At 34.9% G+C, this 19,629-nt stretch overlaps 1 protein-coding gene, 1 long non-coding RNA gene and 1 pseudogene across 2 annotated transcripts; 2 read left to right on the top strand and 1 right to left on the bottom strand.

The window, feature by feature from the left end:
- Positions 1 to 1,826: 1,826 nt before the first annotated feature.
- LOC131651108 (uncharacterized) lies at positions 1,827 to 2,819 on the top strand. Its single transcript, XM_058920778.1, has one exon. The coding sequence runs from the start codon at positions 1,827 to 1,829 to the stop codon at positions 2,817 to 2,819; it is 993 nt and encodes a 330-aa protein (XP_058776761.1).
- Positions 2,820 to 3,844: 1,025 nt separating this feature from the next.
- On the top strand, positions 3,845 to 7,095 carry LOC131651109 (protein FAR1-RELATED SEQUENCE 5-like; annotated as a pseudogene).
- A 2,132-nt stretch (positions 7,096 to 9,227) lies between these two features.
- LOC131653655 (uncharacterized) lies at positions 9,228 to 15,417 on the bottom strand. Its single transcript, XR_009299127.1, has 6 exons — positions 15,163 to 15,417; positions 14,602 to 14,687; positions 11,738 to 12,565; positions 11,300 to 11,651; positions 10,130 to 10,933; positions 9,228 to 9,926 (listed from the first exon to the last, which is right to left on the bottom strand). It is a non-coding gene; the product is annotated as an uncharacterized LOC131653655 (long non-coding RNA).
- Positions 15,418 to 19,629: the final 4,212 nt, after the last annotated feature.

A 19,629-nucleotide genomic window follows, 5' to 3' on the forward strand; every position in this document is an offset into this window, starting at 1 on the left:
GCAAACTAACACTTAGGTCGACGCATCTGACGCTTAGGTCGACGCATTCATCGCAGATGCAGAATTTTTCTATGATTTTAACATGTTTCTTCTCCCAATCTCATCCAAATCGCACCAAAACAGTCTCATACCAAAAACTCATCAATTAACATATTATAATACAAATATAACACATTTTTAGAATTCATTTAACACCAAACCATTCATCAAATCCATCGATTGCATCAATTCAACATTAAAAACCTAAACCCCAAAAACCCCAAAAACCAAAACATGCAATCGAACCAAACAACAATCATAATCAGTTCATTACCCCTGATTATATAATAATCACTAACCCGAAGAGTCCCCCTTACCTCTTGAGTCGAATCTTTGAAGGTCCTCTTCTTCCTCTTCTTCTCCTTTTCACGTATCTTCTCTTTTTCTCAGACTTTCTCTTTTGCTTCTAATTTCCTTCTTTTTCCAATTTCCTTATTTTATGAAAAATAGAAAATATCTCAATAAGGCTTACATAGTTAACACCTCCGCTTTGCTAACCACTACACTAAGCCCAATTGTTTATTTTCTACAATATTCTTCAATAATTTACCGAAAATGCCAATTAATCCAATTAAATAATTTAAAATCCAATTAAATTAAATAATGGAAAATATGGGGTGTTACATTCGAGCCCCAAGTATGGTCTCAAATTAAACTGCATAGGAAAAAAGAATATAATATATTATTCTGAAGATGGTTTGTAATACATATATACGCATCATAAAAAAGTTTAGTGGTTATACATCTTGAGCTCGCAGGTTATCCAATAGTTGCCGATACAATATAATATTCCCCCTCTGATTCCTGCTGTAATTCAACTGAGGACCACAAAACCTAAAACAAAAAAAGAGCAAACATGTTATTTTAGATTTTTTTTCTAAAAGAGAGTTATCAAATTGAAAAAGGCTTACCTTGTTGCATAAGGGGTGCATGCATGTCAGGATAGTCTGCATGCTGCAGGTATAGGGTCGCATGCATGTAGGATAGACTGCATGTTGCAGGTAGGTCACATGCATAAGAATAGGACAAATTAGGATTTTCACGCGGGGACCACATATTTGTACATATATGCCACCCCAGGTGGCGTCTTAGTGTAAAAATTAGGGCAAACTTGCACATATGCGCCACCCCAGGTGGCGCCTTCCTGTAAAAATTAGGACACAAATGCACTTATGCGCCACCCCAGGTGGCTCCTTCTTGGTGAGTTTTTTTTGTTTTTTCTCTCCTAGGGTTTGCTGTTTGAATACGTAACGCAGTATGACCGAAAATGCATGTGTGTTGTATACGCAACTCAGTATGGCTGTGTCAAGTCAAGTCGACTGTGCAACAATGTCATGCATACCTCAAATTAACAGTACACGTCTGTGACGATACATGCATGCATCTCATCAACTTTTTCCGCATGTGAGTGTACAGTAAGCAGATTTCAAATAATATTGTTTTCGGGTTCACCCATTGTCCGTCTACATAAAGGAAACTACTTATGTGAAAAATTGCATATCTCATTACACACTCAACAATGGCCTCTCCACAATACATTATCAACGCTCATATTTTTTGGTGAGACCCATGTTCGCGAAGATGTTGGTTTTCTGTTTAGAAACACCGAGGTTACACGGTTTTCTTTAAATAGAAAAGCAAATTTTAGTTACTTCAAAAAGAGATTAGAGACGAAGCTTGTACGGGGTGATGTATTTCAAATTTTTTATCAATATCGATTTTTTCGTGGGAACAACCCGGTCAAGTTTATCCAAGTTGAGTTCAAAGATGATGAAGACCTGCAGAATATGTTTGTCAATCATGAGTATTCTGGTTACGAGTCCATAGAGTTGTATGTTACTTTACCAGAAGTTCAACCCTCACAATTGGTGGAGTCACAAGTCATTGATTCACTGGTCGACGAGCAAGCAGAGGTCGACGTCGTAGATGAAGAAGAAGAAGCACCAGAAATAGAAGTTGATCACATGGTCAATGAGGAATCTGAAGACGAACAGGACGTTGTTGTGCCACCAGATCAAGTGTATATGCCTCCAGTGCACATGAGGAACTTGAACTTGGATGGGGATGAACCATCGTCTGATATTTTCTATGATCCATACACTCAAATAGATGCACAGTTAAAAGTTGGAGACAAATTTCGTTCAAGGGAGGAATGTATCATGGCCATTAAAAGATTTCATATGGCAAACAATGTTGATTTTAGAGTTGATCGCGACAATGTTAAGAGATACAAAATTAAGTGTAGATACCCTGATTGTGGATTCAGGTTGGCTGCATCATACAGGAAGAGAAGTGACTCCTGGGTGATAGTATCTTTTTCCCAAGATCACACATGTGTTAACACAAATGTTTCCCAAGATCACCGTAAGCTAAGTTATGATATTATATGTCAAGAAATCTTGCCTCTAGTAGACAAATATCCGTCAGTAAAGGTGAAAACGATAATCTCTCATATCGTTGCAACTTACAATTACACTCCATCTTATAGAAAGGCGTGGCTGGCAAAAACCAAAGCAATCGTACTCGTGTATGGCAATTGGGAGGATTCGTACAAACAACTTTCACGTTTCTTATCTGCGCTTCAGATTTATGCTCCTGGAACCGTTACTATTTTAGATACCCTTCCGGCGCCATCTTCAGACGGAACGTGCCGTCAAGGAAATGTGATATTTCACAGGCTTTTCTGGGCTTTCCGCCCATGTGTTCAAGGATTTGCGTATTGCAAACCAATTCTTCAAATAGATGACACTTGGTTGTATGGTAAATATAAGGGGACCTAGTTGATGGCTGTGGCACAAAACGGAAATAGTAACATTTTTCCTGTTGCGTTCGCTCTTGTGGAAGGAGAAATTGTGGGAGGTTGGGGTTTCTTTCTTAGAAATCTTCAGACACACGTTGCTCTCCAACCTGGGCTCTGTTTGATTTCAGATAGGCATGCTTCCATCTAGAGTGCGTACAACATCCAGAAAACAGTTGGCAAGGCCCACTTTCAACGCATGTTTAATGTATTCGACATATCACACAAAATTTTATGCGAGAGATAAAGGATAAGGTTCTTCGGAAGACTCTTGTCAATGCTGGATATGCATTAACTCAACCGACGTTCCAATATTATCAACGTGAAATCGTATTGTCAAATCCAGATGCAGGCATATGGATAGATAATCTAGCTAGAGAGAAATGGACCAGATTCTACGACAACGGGCAGTGATGGGGGCACATGACTACAAATCTTATGGAGTCTATGAACGGAGTATTTAAGGGCATCAGACACCTTCCGATTACTACCTTGGTGCAAGCAAACTACTTTAGGATGACTTCTCTTTTCACAAAAAGAGGTGAGCGGTGGAGTGCAGTTTTAGAATACGGACAAGTATTCAGCGAAACCTGCGTCAAATTCATGAAAGAACAATCTGCCAAAGCCAACAACCACAATGTTACATCTTACGACCGATTCAATCGGACCTTCAGTGTCAAAGAAACAATTGACCATAATGAGGGCCTTCCGAGACAACAATACAGGGTTCTTACAGAAGAAGAGTGGTGCGACTATGGAAAGTTTCACGCCTTTCACATGCCTTGCTCTCATGTCATAGCAGCATGTTTGTATGGGCACCAAGATCCCTTATCACTTTTATTTCCCATTTACAAGGCAGATACCTTGCTCGGAGTGTACAACAATACATTTCAAGTGATGGCAAAAGAGGATTATTGGCCTGCATATGAGGGGAATGTGGTTTGGCATAATGACAACATGCGGCGAAAGAAAAAAGGTCTACCCAACTGCACACGCATCTGAACCGAAATGGATGATCATGAGAAAATGGTAAGAAAGTGTGGCATATGTCGTCAAGTCGAGCACAATAAAAATGCATGTCCTAATCATGGAGCAACCTCCACCAACAATTAATTGTATGTCATGTGTTTGTACTACTTATGTATTTATATTTGTATTTGTACTACTTATGTATTTGTATTATCTTTTATTAAATCAACTAGTATTTCATGTATTTGTATTATCTTTTATTAAATCAACTAATTATTTATTTGTATTATCTTTAATTAAATCAACTACTCATGTATTTGTCTTGTAGTGAAGTTGTCTTCATGTCCCATACTGTCAGTCTGTATTTTGGATAGTCAAATATGCATGCTTTCGTCTAGTCCCGTCAAGTCAGGCGTTGATCAGTGTGCTGACATTTATCATACAAGTTAGGCGTGCTTGTAAACAATACACAACAATACTCCTTTTCTACCCACTACTATTATAAATTAGGGGTTCCTAGGGTTGAATTTATACACAGAAACACAAACACCAAAAACCAAACACAAACACAACAATGCCCCGCATTAGGCCAGATGGATGTCACCGAACAACAAGCCCCCGCCCCGAAGATCAACATGGCGTCTTGAACCTGAACCAGAGTATCGCAGAAGGAACGGACATGTCATATTCTCTCCCGTCAAACCTCCCATTCCGGTTATGTTTTGGAATATCTCTTCCATCAAGAAACTCAAGAGGACTCTCATGTCTTTTTTAGACGGGGAGTACGAATCCGACGAACAGATCAGAAGCATCACGAGGCTTAAAACAAGGGTCGCTGATGTGACTGGAAAAATGGAACGTTTCTGGAATAAGGTGGAATATGACATTGATTGCATTCAAATGATGCATGGACCAAATGACATTGTTTTAGCCGGCATTGGCTAATATGCATAAAGATTTACTTATGCACCATGCATAAGCTAACCTAAGCCTTTGGATCAATATTTTCATCTAATGGCTAGAAATCACCATATATATATTTCCTAAAAACAGAAAGAAAACGTTTCATTGTTTTTTTTCTTCTCAATTCAACGACTCAACGTATTTTTCTTCTCAATTCACCACCGTCGCCACCGTCTGCACCGTCGCCACCGCCTGCATCGTCGATCACCACCGTCTTCATCCTTCCTTCCCAACACATCACCACTGTTGCCATGCTTCGTTCCCAACACGTCATCACCGTTGCCATTCTTCGCCGCCAGCAATAACGCATTCTGGTGATTCCTCACAGCTCACTTTCATCCACGAAATCATAGGTATTGGATTTTACACTTGTTAAATTGAATTTTAGAATTCCCACTTCAATTTCTGAATTTTTATAAAACTCATTGTTTTACCTAATTCAAGAATTCATTGAGTAATGTGTACTATGGTTGAGTAGTGTTAGGATTCCGTGAGTAATGTGCAATATATTTTGATAGAATAACCTTGACTACTGTATAATATTAAATTGAATTTTAGAATTCCCACTTCAATTTCTAAATTTCTTTCTTGCAATATGTGATTACCTAATGCAAGAATTCATTGAGTAATGTGTAATATGGTTGAGTAATGTTAGGATTCCATGAGAAATGTGCAATATATTTTGATAGATAAACCCTGACTATTGTATAATATTGAATATGCATATATATCTTTCCTATTATTAAATTTGTAATTTGTATTTTGTAGGTTGTGTTGCTAATGGATGAGATTTCGTCTTCCACAAATGTCACTCAAGATGTTGGTTCAATCTTCGATGAAAATAAAGAATCGTGGCAACATTTTGTCTTCCACGACCTTTCATCAATCAAGGATTTCTACGCTAAATACGCTCATGAAAAGGGATTTTCTTTGAGAAGAAATTTGCACTCCTTCTATGATTCTCGTAACAAAAAAACGGACATTGTGCAATATGTCCGTTATGTTTGTAACAAGCATGGTTTCAAGCATGGGAGTCGGGCGGATCCTAAGAACAAGACAAACTCGGATACTCCTGTTATCATTGAATATCAGAAAGAGAAAGAACTTCCCGAGGAAAGGACTGGTTGCCTAGCTAGTATTTCGTTGAAGTATGATTCCAATGTTAAAGGTTATCACATATACAAATGGAATGTTACTCATAACCACCCTCTCCATAAACCCGAGCATTCGCCTTACTTGAGATCGGCTCGAGAGATTAGTGAGCCTAAAAAAAACTTGCTATAATAAATTCAAAATCAGGCATGTCTGTAAGATCCTCCTTTCAAGTTATGCGTCAAATAGCTGGTGGTTCAAAGAACCTTGGGTATTGCTTCCAAGATTTAAAGAACTTTCTCACCACTGTTCGACAAAAGGAAATGGTCATTGGTGATGCAACTATTATCCAAGAATATCTTATAAATGAAGCTTTGAGGAACCCATCGTTCTATTATGATATCCAAGTAGATTCTGAAGAGAACATAGCTAGCATTTTCTGGCCAGATGCAATCATGCAGCAAGACTATGAATTATTTGGTGATCTCATCAGTTTCAACACAACTTATCGAACAAACACGGAGTATCGTCCATTAGGTTTGTGTTATATTCATTTCACTACTATTATATCAAGCTTCCATTTTATTTTGCAATTATCAGTGCATTGATATATTCTCTCTACCATATTTATTATTACATCATTATATATTAGTACAAAGATATATTGATAACATCCATTGTTTTAGGTATGACACTGCTTTTATATTGATAACATCCATTGTTTTAACTTTTTTCGTTATATGTTTTTGTCATACATACCAGCTCCGTTCCTTGGATTTGACAATCACTGTAAGAGTGTATTATTTGGTTGTGCCCTGCTCTACGATGAGACTTCAGCAAGTTTTGATTGGTTGTTTACCACTTTCCTGAAGTGCATGAAAAATAAGAAACCCATTACAATTTATACAGACCAAGCTTGTGCTTTGATGAAGTCAGTTCCAAACATCTATCCCGATGTCTTCCATGGGTTGTGTTCTTGGCACATGGGGGAGAATGCAAAGTCCAACTTAGGCTCTCGTTGCAATGGTGCATTTCTTGACGAACTACATCACTTGGTTTCGAATGTTGATGATGAGGCAGAGTTTGACTTCAATTGGAATAAGATGCTTCAAAATTGTTTTGGTGGTAAAGCTACTTCTGAATTTACTTGGCTTGTCCAGATTCATCGTAATCGTACTCAATGGTCTTCTGCTTGGGTGAAATCACACTTCACTGCCGGTTTAAAGACCACATAGTTAAGCGAGTCGTTCAATGCCTTTCTTCGCCACTTTCTTCAGCCAGACCACTCACTTGTGCAATTCTTTATCCATTTCAATGTTATGGTTGAGAAAATGCGAGATAATCATGCTGATTGTGATTTCAAGGCTGCCAATACTAAGCCAAGAAACAATTATCCCAACAGCCAACTCATGAGGCCTGTTGTCGCCAAGTATACTCCAGCATCGTTTGCATTCATTCACAAGCAATATGATCTTTCTCTCAAATATTATTATGAGGAGGACACGTCAAGAAGTTCAATTTCTAATAGAGTTTTCAAAGTGTTTACGATTCAACTTGTTCGTGATGCCGATGAGATGGATTTTGATAATGATGCCGCTGCGAATGTTTATATGTTGGTCGAAGAAGTTCCAGAAAACCTTCTTCCTAATGATCAAGATCCTTTGCGACTTGATGAGAGGGTTGTTATTGTAGATATTGGGAACAAGATTTTTACTTGTACATGTCGGATGTTCGAGAACCGGGGATTCTTATGTCGCCATGTTTTCAAGATATTAGACTTCTTAGGGAGTTCTGTCCAATACCAATCCTTGAAGTCCATACCTGACCACTACATATTGAAGCGTTGGACTAAAGGAATTAGTCCATCCCTTGATGCTTTAAAACCCATCAGTATTTGAGGTATTCAAGATACTACTTTTGCCCAAAGATATCAACAAGCTTCTGGTGTTATGCTTCAGATTATAACCCGTGTTTGCATGGACCCTGATGCGTGCCAATTTTTTCTTAATACTGCAATTGAATGTGGGAAGCAAGCGGAAGAGTTGATTGTTGCTAAAGGTGTTTCCGGTCAACCTTCATCTTCCAGGTCTACATCTTGCAAAGATACTAGTGTTGCTGAACCTCTTGTAGTTGATTCTAGTGCAAAAAAGTTCAAAAAGAGACCCAATCCAATCAGGTATAAGAAACGACTCAAAAGTGATTATGAGTTAGCTAGAGAGAGACAAAGATTCATCGCACAACGGAAGAAACAAAAGAAAGAAGAAGATGCTGCAAAATTAGCTTTAACAATGAACAATGTTGATTGATTTTCATTAATTTCTTTCCATTGCAATGTACTCTATTTTAGACAAGTATATTTCTGTCTACTATTTGAAATTTTCAATATTTTGTTTTAGTTACTGGAAAGACAACCTCACTTCATGAGGTGAATTTGTTTAGCATGCTAGTGACTAGATTCATAATCTTTTACTCTAATATACAATTCTTTTGGCCCACATAGAAAGTTTCTTTGAATTATAGCCTCCTGCTTCAATTTAGTTTAGAATGTTCTTTAGTTTAACCTCCTGCTTCTTTAAAACAGTTTCAAGTTTGTAAACACAGTTACCCAAACTTCTTATCTTCAATTTTTGAATATTTTATAGCGTGTAAAACCTAACTAATCGTCGAGACTGTCCCAAAAATGTGGATAGCTGCACGTTTTCGTCTTGTTGTCATATATTCTTTGAAGAAAGAGTTGTAAAATTGGATATCCACTTGTGTGTCATTTCAACTACTAATTTCTATATAATGATATAACTCACATTTTTGTTCATTGTCCGATTTTTTATTAATATGGTTCATGGAATTATCTTGATTTTGAAGTAGAGTAATAAAATGAATGGAGCTCAAAGAACATATTTAACACAATAGTAATAAAATGAATTGAGCTCAAAGAACTTATTTAACACAATAAAACTCTGCTTTATTATGCATCCATCTTCGATAGTTTCTCTTAGTTAAATTACATGCACCTGTTTAAAACATAATTGCTGAAACAAAGCATGTATAGCGACATATTAATCAATACTAAGCATGTATTACTCAATACTCAATACTCACCACTCAATACCCACCACTCAATACTCAATATTGGAAGCTCTACTCAATATTGCAATAAGATTACTAAAATAGGCAATGTCATTACTTAAATACTTGAAAGTATTAGTCAAACTAACCAGCCACATTAATCAATATTGTGCTACCAACATACATTCAAGCTAGCAACATTAGTTAATACTAATCAATATAGTTACTAAACATCAAAATTATCTTTCACTAAACACCAACATTCTTACTACACAATTCAATATAGAGTTTTTTCCTTTTTGTCTTATGTTTTTTTGTCTTCTTCCCGGCTTATTTCTCGATCTTGTCTACGACCTCTTCAGCCAAGTTCAGGTCTGACTTCTTTGTCGTCAGTTTCTTCTTGTTCTTCTCGGCTTCTTTCTCAAGGTCATGTGCCATAGAACATTCTGCCTCTTCTTCACCCAAGTTCAGGGCTGACTTCTTTGTCTTCATCTTTTTTTTGTTCTTCTCGGCTTCTTTCTCGAGGTCATCTCCATAGCACATGCTGCCTCTTCTTCAACCAAGTTCAGGGCTAACTTTGTCAAGTTTCAAAGCAGCTCATTGTCTTCACGCTTCAAGATGTCTAGCAGCACTTTTACTCTTTGAATCTCCATGAAATCATCTTGATCTTCATTTGTCATCATATCCCAATGCTTAAAAAAATCCCAAATTGCAGCTTGCTTGCTATCCCATTTCTCAATATATGTGAGAACAAATAGCCTGCATGATTTCCTATCATGTTTTAAAGGCAATTTCACACCCTCCCAACTCCATTCACTAAAGTCTATTGGTTCATTTCTCTTAGCATTTATCAACTCCATCCCATATCTCACTTTCCACTTCCCCCAGTTGTCCCATTCATCTTCTTTTCGAAATGTGAACTTTTCACAACTATTCAGAAATCTGAACCTCTGTTCTTTGAAATCGATCACATATGCAGCATAGTGACTCTTCAAATAAACTGTGAAAAACCAATGTAATGATGAAAAGAAACCATGAGTACAATAATCAACATGAAACTCAATACTATCCCACTCTCTAGCTAACCTTGTAATTAATCAAAACATATTACTCAATACTATCAACATATTACTTAAACATCATTGAATATTATCCTACATATTGTTCAATACTAGCACAAATATTAAGCAAAAATGTACTTACATATTCAGGATTTTCGATGTCTATATCATTAAAATCCATGTATTTGAGCTGTCTTATTAAATCTTCTGCATACTCAGCCACTACATGGGCTTCTCTTGAAAAAAAAAATTAAATGGTTGGAATAAAAAAATCAACGTACATAGCTCCTCCATCTACTTTTGCCAATGTCCAGGCATAGGTGACCAATTGTGTGTCTTCCTCACTCAATTTTGCCTTCTTCATTTGCATTACATATGGGGATCTAAAGTATTGTGACAACGCTGAGATCCTTTTTGGAAGCGGAAACTGTTCATTTTGTGGTACGTTCTCCATAAGTGTGTATGTTACCAGCTCAGGTGGTGACTTTCTACTTTCTTCCATTGGTAATACTACTTCCAATGATATAGGAGTATTGAATCCTATATCAAAAGAAGGCTGACCCCAATCATAATCATTCATCTCCCCTGTATCACCATGCTTCTCTTGACTTTCTTTTTCAGGCTGATTTGCATCATCTTCTTTTCCAAGCTGTTCTGCATCATCCTCTTTATCAACTAAATTTTCAGCTTGTTCTTCATTCCCATGATCCGAATCATCATCCTTGTCTTCACTCTCAACCTATTTAGGACTTGCATTTCTAGGCTCATGTGCATCATCCTCTTTATCTCCAACTTCTTTTTCCGTCTCAAAACGATGCTCCTTATCTCCAACTTCTTTTCCTTTTCTCATTGAAGACTTAGCTTCCTCTGCCTGTTTGACCCAATAAGTCTTCCAATTTGCCCAAAACTTCAGCTTTTCATCACAAATCTTTATTTGTTTTTTAGCCTGTAATGTACATAAAACCACTCAAATGAATAGCCACATATTACTCAAACTAAGCATGAATAGCCACATATTAAACATGTACTCTCAAACTGTAATACTGAATACTAAAATAACAATGAATGGCCATATATTACACAATACTGAATACTCAAATAACAATGAATGGCCATATATTACGCAATACTCAATACTCAAAACCCAAACTGTAACACTTAATACTGAATATTAAAATAACAATGAATGGTCATATATTACACAATACTCGATACTCAAATAACAATGAATGGTCATATATTATGCATTACTCAATACTGCTAATATATTACACTACTAAATTTAAATATTGAGTATTTCGTTCAGATATACCTCTTCTAATGCGTAGTCATGTGGAGCCAAATGAGCCTCCATCATTTCATCATCCATATATTGTGTCTTTCGCTTTTTCCCTTTTTCTTTGGATCACTTTCTCTCTACTACGTTTTGCAGTCTCAGCAATTTTGGCCTGCATCACTTCATCATCCATGTCTTTTTCTGCTCTACTACTTTCTGGAACATCACAATCTTTTTTATCAAGAACGATCACCTTGTTGAAACCTCCATTCTCCTTTATTTTCTTCAACTCCAAGCTCACAATATCATCCTCCCATTTACTACAACTTGGTGGTTTTTCAACTATTTTCTTCTTTTTGGTTGTTTGCACCATATCTAAAAAATGTACCTACAATGAAGATATTAAATCTAATTATTCAATAAAATTTAAAGAGGATACATTCAATGATAACAATATTTTAATAGATTACATACTAGAAGAAAGTGGAAGTCTGCTTTCCCAAAACATGCATCTTTCTTAATCTCTCCATTGGCATGTTGAATTAAGTGTTGACACCAGTTGTAGTTACTAACTTTCTTTACTTTCGCTCAACACTGTAGCATAGTTCAAACTAACCAAATATGAAGTAGTTGGGCAAAGAATGGTTTCGATAGCCAATAATATAAAACCTTTTGCCCAAGCTTTGTTCTTTGTGATTTCAAACTTCATCAACCTTTCATACAAAACATTGGTATGTATGTTGATCATACTATCATAAGTCTCCCCTATGTACCAGAGCTAGTCCTTAAATTTCTTCAACATTTCTTTATTTGATTTGTCAACCTTTTCCAAATCAATTATCTTCTTACCCCTTGGCAAATCATATACCCTCTTCACATCTTCTTCTCCAACAGTAATTCTTGCATTTTCATTGACAACCATTCCCCTATCTTTGTCAAAGTTATTTAAAATCCAGCTTACAAATACCCCCGGGATAATGGTGATGTTCAGTTTCAACAATCCGCCAAATCCACATTCCTTAATATACTTCTCTTTCTTAATACAGTCTTCTTTCTTACTAGGATCTTTCTTTCCCTCGTTCAACAACAAAACTAATTCTGTCAGCTTCTTAGGAAAACACCTATGCAATATCCTTGATGAAGTTTTTTTGCTTTTCTTATTTCTCATATCAGCAATTTCATCCTCTTCCTCTTCTGTGTTAACTGCACCAGTACGATCATTTAAGTCTTCCTCTTCTGTTGTCTCAAAATCTTCTGAATGGTCATTGTTGCCAATTCTTGTCGCAAATCTTGTTTTCATATCTGTCCATACAACATATTACTCAATAACAAGAACAGAAAGTAAGGAACAGAACATACTCAATATTAACAACATATTACTCAAATCCAAAAACAGATTATTCAAATCCTTACTTCTAAGAACTTAAACGCTGGATATTTAAAACTATTTGTTTGGCCTTAAGATTTTAACCTTAGTATCCAACACCAAACATCAACTGAAGTGCGAATTTGAGTTTATAATTTCTCAATCAAGAAATTAAAAGGCTAACAACATGTCAATCAACCAATATGCATTAATATTTGAAATATGAAATATAGATTGCATAAAGAGTGCAGATCAAACAATTATTTCAACACCACTCAGTTGATGTCACATGATAATATTACAATGGAGATCTTCATCCTAGCTACATACACATAAACATATTACTCAAATCTAGAAACATATTACTGAAATCCAACACATACTACTCTAAGTCATTATAAATTACGCTAAGATATCATGCATTACTCAAGACCTACTACAGATTATTCAATTTCTGTGTCACATTACTCAATTTTATGACACATAAGCTATTGCACATTACTCAATTTCTATTTCACAGTACTCAATGTTATGATTCAATACTGATTATTCAATACAAACCACATATTAATCAAACCATAACATTCATTACTCAACCATGTATATTACTCAATCTTGCCTGCTACAAATAGTGCTCAAAGTAGACCACTCATTACTCAATACATATTACTCTATTTCATACATATTACTCAAATTAGTCTATTAATAACTCAGCAAGTTACATATCAACATGCATTACCTAAACAAGTTAATCAATCAAATTACTCAATATTACTCAAATAATTGATTTAGAATAAACATTCAGAGACTTATAATTTCAACAATTGAAACAAAATTGTGACCTAATCTAACCTAATCGTAGTAACTCAAACACAAATTGAAACAAAATCGTGACCTAATCTGACTTAAACGTAAGAAAGTGTTAATCTTCCCTAGATGATTTTGAAGAAATAGTTGTGGATGGCGATGGTGAAGGTCCTGCGATGGCGATGGTGAAGGTCCTGCAATGGTGATGGTGAAGGTACTGCGATGGTGGTGGCGGAGAGAGAGAAAGAGAGAGAGAGAGAGAGAGAGAGAGAGAGAGAGAGAGAGAGAGAGAGAGAGAGAGAGAGAGAGAGAGAGAGAGAGAGATTGTTGGGTCAGGTTTCCGAAGCTCCAAAATCGTGAGAGAGAGAGAATGAGATTAGGTCAGATTAGGTTTCCTCTTTAGCAATTGTCTTATATATGCCTAATTTTCACTGTTAGATTAAGATGTTGATCTAATGATCCATAATAATCTATGCATGGTGCATAAATTATTATTTATGCACAGTAACTCGGCCCGTTTTAACCGTTATAATTTCTTAGATGTTTTAGTTTTCTTATTTTCTGTTAGTGACTTTCAATGTACCTTTTAATTAATGAATGAATGTTTTCTATCAATATCCTTTTTTCCGTAACAACAACCCTGTTAAGTTCATGGAGTGAATGTTCCAAAATTTCATTTTAATCTGCGGTTTCACTGCAGAGAAAAATACATGACCATCTCTCTTAAAAATTGGCAAGTTAGCCATGGCAGCAAAAATGAAAGAAAATGTGAGAAACAGCTAAAAAATGTGTGAAAAAAATACCATAACACATAGGAGCCACCCTATATGGCTCCTATGTACAAAATTTGTACATAGGCGCCACTTAAAGAAATCCCTAATTTCCCCTTCAACTATGACGCCACCTAGGGTGGCGCATACATGAACATTTTTAACCTTGGCGCCATGGGGGGTGGCGCCTATGTGTAGGGAACCCCCCGTTACCCAGGTAATTTTTCCTAAAACCTAATTTTTTGAATAATTTTTTTTTAACTTGGTTATTTGCATTTTTTTTCTTAAAACTATATCAATAATAATCTATAAATTAAAAGCATATTCTCATATAAAGTAGAGATTAAAAATATATAAATGAAAAACAAATTAAAATAAAATTAATTTTTAATTACCTATTTACCAATTCAGCTCATGCCTAATACTACTTCTCTAAAAACGCATATATTTGCAAGACTCCTTCTTCCATGCTTGAACACACCTATATTGAGACACAAAAAATTTAATTTGAACACACCTATATTGAGACAAAAAAATTTAATCGTGAACAAATTAATATATTTTATTATAAAATATTTAAATGAGTTGAATGGTAAAATTTATTAAACTAGGATATTTTTTAAGATTAAAAAAGTTGAACTCGCAATAAACTCTGTACTCATTGAAACAATCTTTCTTGTCTCCAAAAATAATTGTTTTATGATTTTCAAATTACATATTTAGTTTTTATCATTTAATAAAAATTACATTTAAATTGAATAATGATATTTTAATCATGCTATTTTGAAATAATAAATAATAAAAAACAATACAAAGTTCTTGAATACAATCAAATCCATTACATACAAGCAAGAAACATGCATACTCTTCAAAAGTGGAACAAATAAAAAATAACACTTATTATTAATAATAACTAATATATGAGGAGGTAACACGATAAAAAATCTGGGAGTTACCACGATTAAACCTGGGAGGAGAACACTGAAAGAGAGAGAGAGATGTATGCAGCGACTGTGATGGTGTGGATGGCTGGAACTCGCGGTGGTGACTCACTAGATTTGCAGAGATACTTCCTTCTTCTTCCTTCGTCTGTTTATAAATTTTGTTGTGGTTGTGAGGAGATAGAAAACTTATTTGAGACTAATTGGTTGTGATTTGGATGATGAAGGTGGTGTTATATTTATGATATGAAAATGGACTATTATTGATTTGACAAGGCTATGCTACTTTCATTAATATAAAAGCATGCAGTACTATCTATAATCAATAACTGAGCCCGCCCGAAATTCAATGCACTTTAGTAGCTTTAATTAATTTTTTATTTTGTGATGTGAGTGAATACTCAAAAATGTCTTCTTTTCAATGCCTTTGTCACGTGAAATAGCAGGCTATGTATAATTCTATTCATCTGAACCATGCCTATATCTATGATACTACTATTATTATATTTATTACAGTTATAATTCAATGTTCTAGCAGAGCTATTGTACATAAAACAATGCCATTAATCATTTTATCTTCTTTCTTCTTTCATCATCTCTTTCTACTTTTTTTTTTCTTTTCCTTTTTTTTTTAGTTCTATAACAAACTTATTATTTTTTGGATATTTAAAGAAGAACACAAGAACTCCACATATTTGTTTTGTTAGTACTTTGTAGATCTACAACAACAAACTAGTCTTTGATTATATTTATTTGGTATTATATCAGTGTATAAAACTTGAAGAGAAGAGCCAAGATGAATATATTAACAAGTATTTTTTATTGAGATTTTTACTGTGATTAAATTTAATCCTTGATTATATTTGTTTCTTCTGTTAATGACAAAAGGTGTGAGAAACATATTAACAAGTATGAGGTGTGCTATATATACACCCAATTCACTTACACTGTATATACACCGTAGCCTTTTCCAATCCATTTTATTGTGGCACAGAAATCAATGTTGGAGAACAATTATTAAAAAAATAGAAAAACAGGTCTAACCGTATATACATACGGTGTAGTGTAACTTTTTTATGTAAGCTTAGCATTTCTCTAACAAGTATTTTTGTGTGAGATTTTTACTGTGATCCGTTTGTTTTTCTTTTAAAATATTTCTTTGAAGTTAAGCCGAGTCAACTCACCCAACAACCCGCAAACCGTCGAAACCGCCAACCACCTGAACCGATGATTAAAATGGGTTGATACTTTCCAACCGATGATTTTTTCGGGTGAGGTTGTAGGGCCCTAAACCGCCCGTTGTCCACCCCTCTCGTGGATTGAATTAAAGCAACTTTTATCTCTTGATTTGACAAGGCTATGCTACTAAACATAGCAGAGATAGTGATTCAAAGAAAAGAATTAAAAGAGAAAACAATTAAAAGACAAGACAATTAAAAGAAAAGAAAATTAAAATAGCAAATAACTTATTATACCTAGGGGTGTTTGTTTCGGAGATACAAATGTTATTTCCGAGAATGTGACATTGGAATTCACATATTTCTTTGTTTGTTTCAAGTTTTGATAAATTATTCCCGGGTACTTTTTATTCCCAGGAATAAATTTTGTTCATGAGTTTCTTCATTTTCATTCCCATGTAAAAGGATGGGAATCTTACATTCCCATGGAAATATAAAATAACCAACCATAACTTCCCACTCTCATATTATTTTAACACATTTACTTTATAATTTTTAATTTTTAAAATTTAATTAAAACAAAATCTAAAAATATTTCTAGGAACTTTATTCATTTGCCAAACACATTTATAGGAATAAAGTTCCAAGCAATAATATTCCTAGGAATGATATTCCCAGGATTATAATTTTAATCCTTCAAACAAACACATCCCTAGTATCAATTAGCAATGCTCCAAAAGCTATTTTAAATACTTGTTAAAGATGTTTTAGTCCGTGTGCTTCGATAACTGATCAACATTTTTGAAATTAAAATCTTGATTTCCCAGGTTCAAATAATCTCTCCCCCAGCAAAGAGACGAGACAGAGGTTTCCCAAATCCTCCTGCCCTCTAATGACGTTAGTCAACGCCTCTATGAGCTGAGTCCGGGCGGAGCAACATAGCATTTAAGAGTTGAGATCCTCTCCATTTCTTCAAAGAAATTGAGAGTCCCATTACTAATAATTTCATCATATAAAAATCAAAATATACAAAATATATGTCACACTTTTCAATAATATAAATGTATTATATCCCAAAACTTTAGTAATAGTGTTTGTCATTTCATGAAGAGGATCCTCTCCCAGCATTTAGGGGATTTAAATGAACCACTTTTATAAAGTTATACTAATAATATGTATTTTTTAGTATTTGAAACCCTGAAAAATCTGGATTGCACCTCTTTAAAATTTAATGACAGACAAGCCTCTCTCATAAATTAATACACTTGACAGTTCATTTCTCTCGTAAATTAATGTTGTTGCATGGTTAAAGAGTATTCATCATTAAAATAGTATTAAATTTAACATTTCTTTAAAATGGTACATCAGGAATGAAACCATAGTATCCGGACTAAAACAAATAAAATATTTTTCACTAAATTAATGCAACAAATATAATAATTTCCACATATATATATATATATATATATATATATATATATATATATATATATTTATATATATATATATATATATAAAATAAATTATACTCCCTCCATTTTTTTATTATAAGTCGTTTTATACTTTTTACACAGATTAAGAAAAATAATAATTATTGTATGAAAATGAGGAATTATGAAGGTTTTTACAAAATTATCTTTCATTAATGACATGTGGAAGATAAATTTGTATAATTGAAATGAGAGAGAATGATAAATATTTAAAGATATAATAGGAAAAATAGTATTAATTATTCATTGGAATTGTAAAGCGACTTATATTTAAATACAATTTTTTTTCAAAACGACTTATAATAAAAAAATAGAAGGAGTAATTATTTATTTATTTTTGCATCTTCTAAACCAGGGTCCTGGCTCCGCCACTGACTGAGCCATATGTGTGTTCATCTGATCCATTAACTAAGCCCGCATCTCAGATATCTGTTCTTGAATTTGTTTCATCTGACGCCCCTGATTACTCCTAGTCCAATACGTCTTTGGAAAACTTCTGGCAATAAAACAGCAAGAGATAAGAAAGCTAATCTGTAGAACCTGTCATGTATGAAAATGTATGATATATGCATGGTATGAATGCTATGTTTGTCAATTTCCATGTATCCAAGAGTTTATCCAACCCTCAAACATGGCGTACAACATGATACAAAATATAATCAGACAATGAGACAATAATATATCGAGCAAGCAAGCACCATTTCATTCAAAAACCATCAATTTGGAAGAGTTCATACAAATAAATGGCACAACGCCATACAACAGAATAAGTGCTCATAAGGAATACATAAGAGATCAAGTACATCACAAATGCGACCCTATCCAACAATCCTGGAGGTGATCAAACATTAAAGGTAAACAACAGGCTAAAAGTACTCCTTCAGATCGATGTGGGACTCAAGGTACTGGCAGTGGCCGACCAATGTCTTTCACTCAAGACAATCTAGAAGCGGGACTGGCATAGGCGCGCCTTCTACCTCCCTCAGCTGAGACCTGAGCCTAGTGTTCTCTTCATTGACTCGAGATGACTTGGTCTTTTTGTCTATAAGCTGCTTCTCCAAATATTTGATCATTCTTTTGTAATTATTCTCATATTTCTGCAACTTTAAACATTCCTGATGCTTTTTGGTCAAAATTTCTCTATCGTATCATAAGATCTCTTCGGGATTCTCACCATGCTCAGCCCTTCTTCCTGTGCCTCCTTAAGCTTGTGGACCAAACCAAGTTTCTCAGCCAGTTCCTCAAAGAATTTCAGATTAATTGCTTGTTCTCTCACCTGCAGCCAAAAATTCTCGACCATGACAACAACTAGGTTTCAACTTATTTCCTCGCCCACCCAATATAGATAGTCAAAGCAATGGCATCCTTCTTTTCGAAATGAGCTTCAGCTCTCATATGGATCTTGTCTCAAGTAACTATCACTCTTTTCAACATTGTTGGATTAGCTCCTTTCTCATAACAGACTGATTCTTCCACTTCTTTGTCAAAAATTTTATCTTTCAAGACATAACCTAACTGGAAAATAGAAAAATTGGGTTGTAGTTGATACACTCTTTAGTCCCAATGAGCGAAATGGTACTGAATTCGCCACAGCTGACGATCACAATCAAAACATCAATCATGTACTTTTGCCAATGAATATCATAAGAAGTGAGTGACAATACTCTCTGGGTCCATTTGAGAGTCTTTCTGATATCTACAAAAGGTCCCTTGGTAGGCAGAAGAGATTGAAACCTCCCGAACAAGAAGACAACACTTGATAGATCCACCTTTCCCGTGCTGGAATGGTATCAGATTCCTCCCCATGAAAACAC

Source organism: Vicia villosa, linkage group LG2 (genome assembly GCF_029867415.1).
Source record: "Vicia villosa cultivar HV-30 ecotype Madison, WI linkage group LG2, Vvil1.0, whole genome shotgun sequence".
Taxonomy (NCBI): domain Eukaryota; kingdom Viridiplantae; phylum Streptophyta; class Magnoliopsida; order Fabales; family Fabaceae; genus Vicia; species Vicia villosa.

Excerpts from the sequence above, each read along its gene's own strand:
- LOC131651108 (XM_058920778.1), top strand. The coding sequence starts at position 1,827 with ATGTTTGTCAATCATGAGTATTCTGGTTACGAGTCCATAGAGTTGTAT.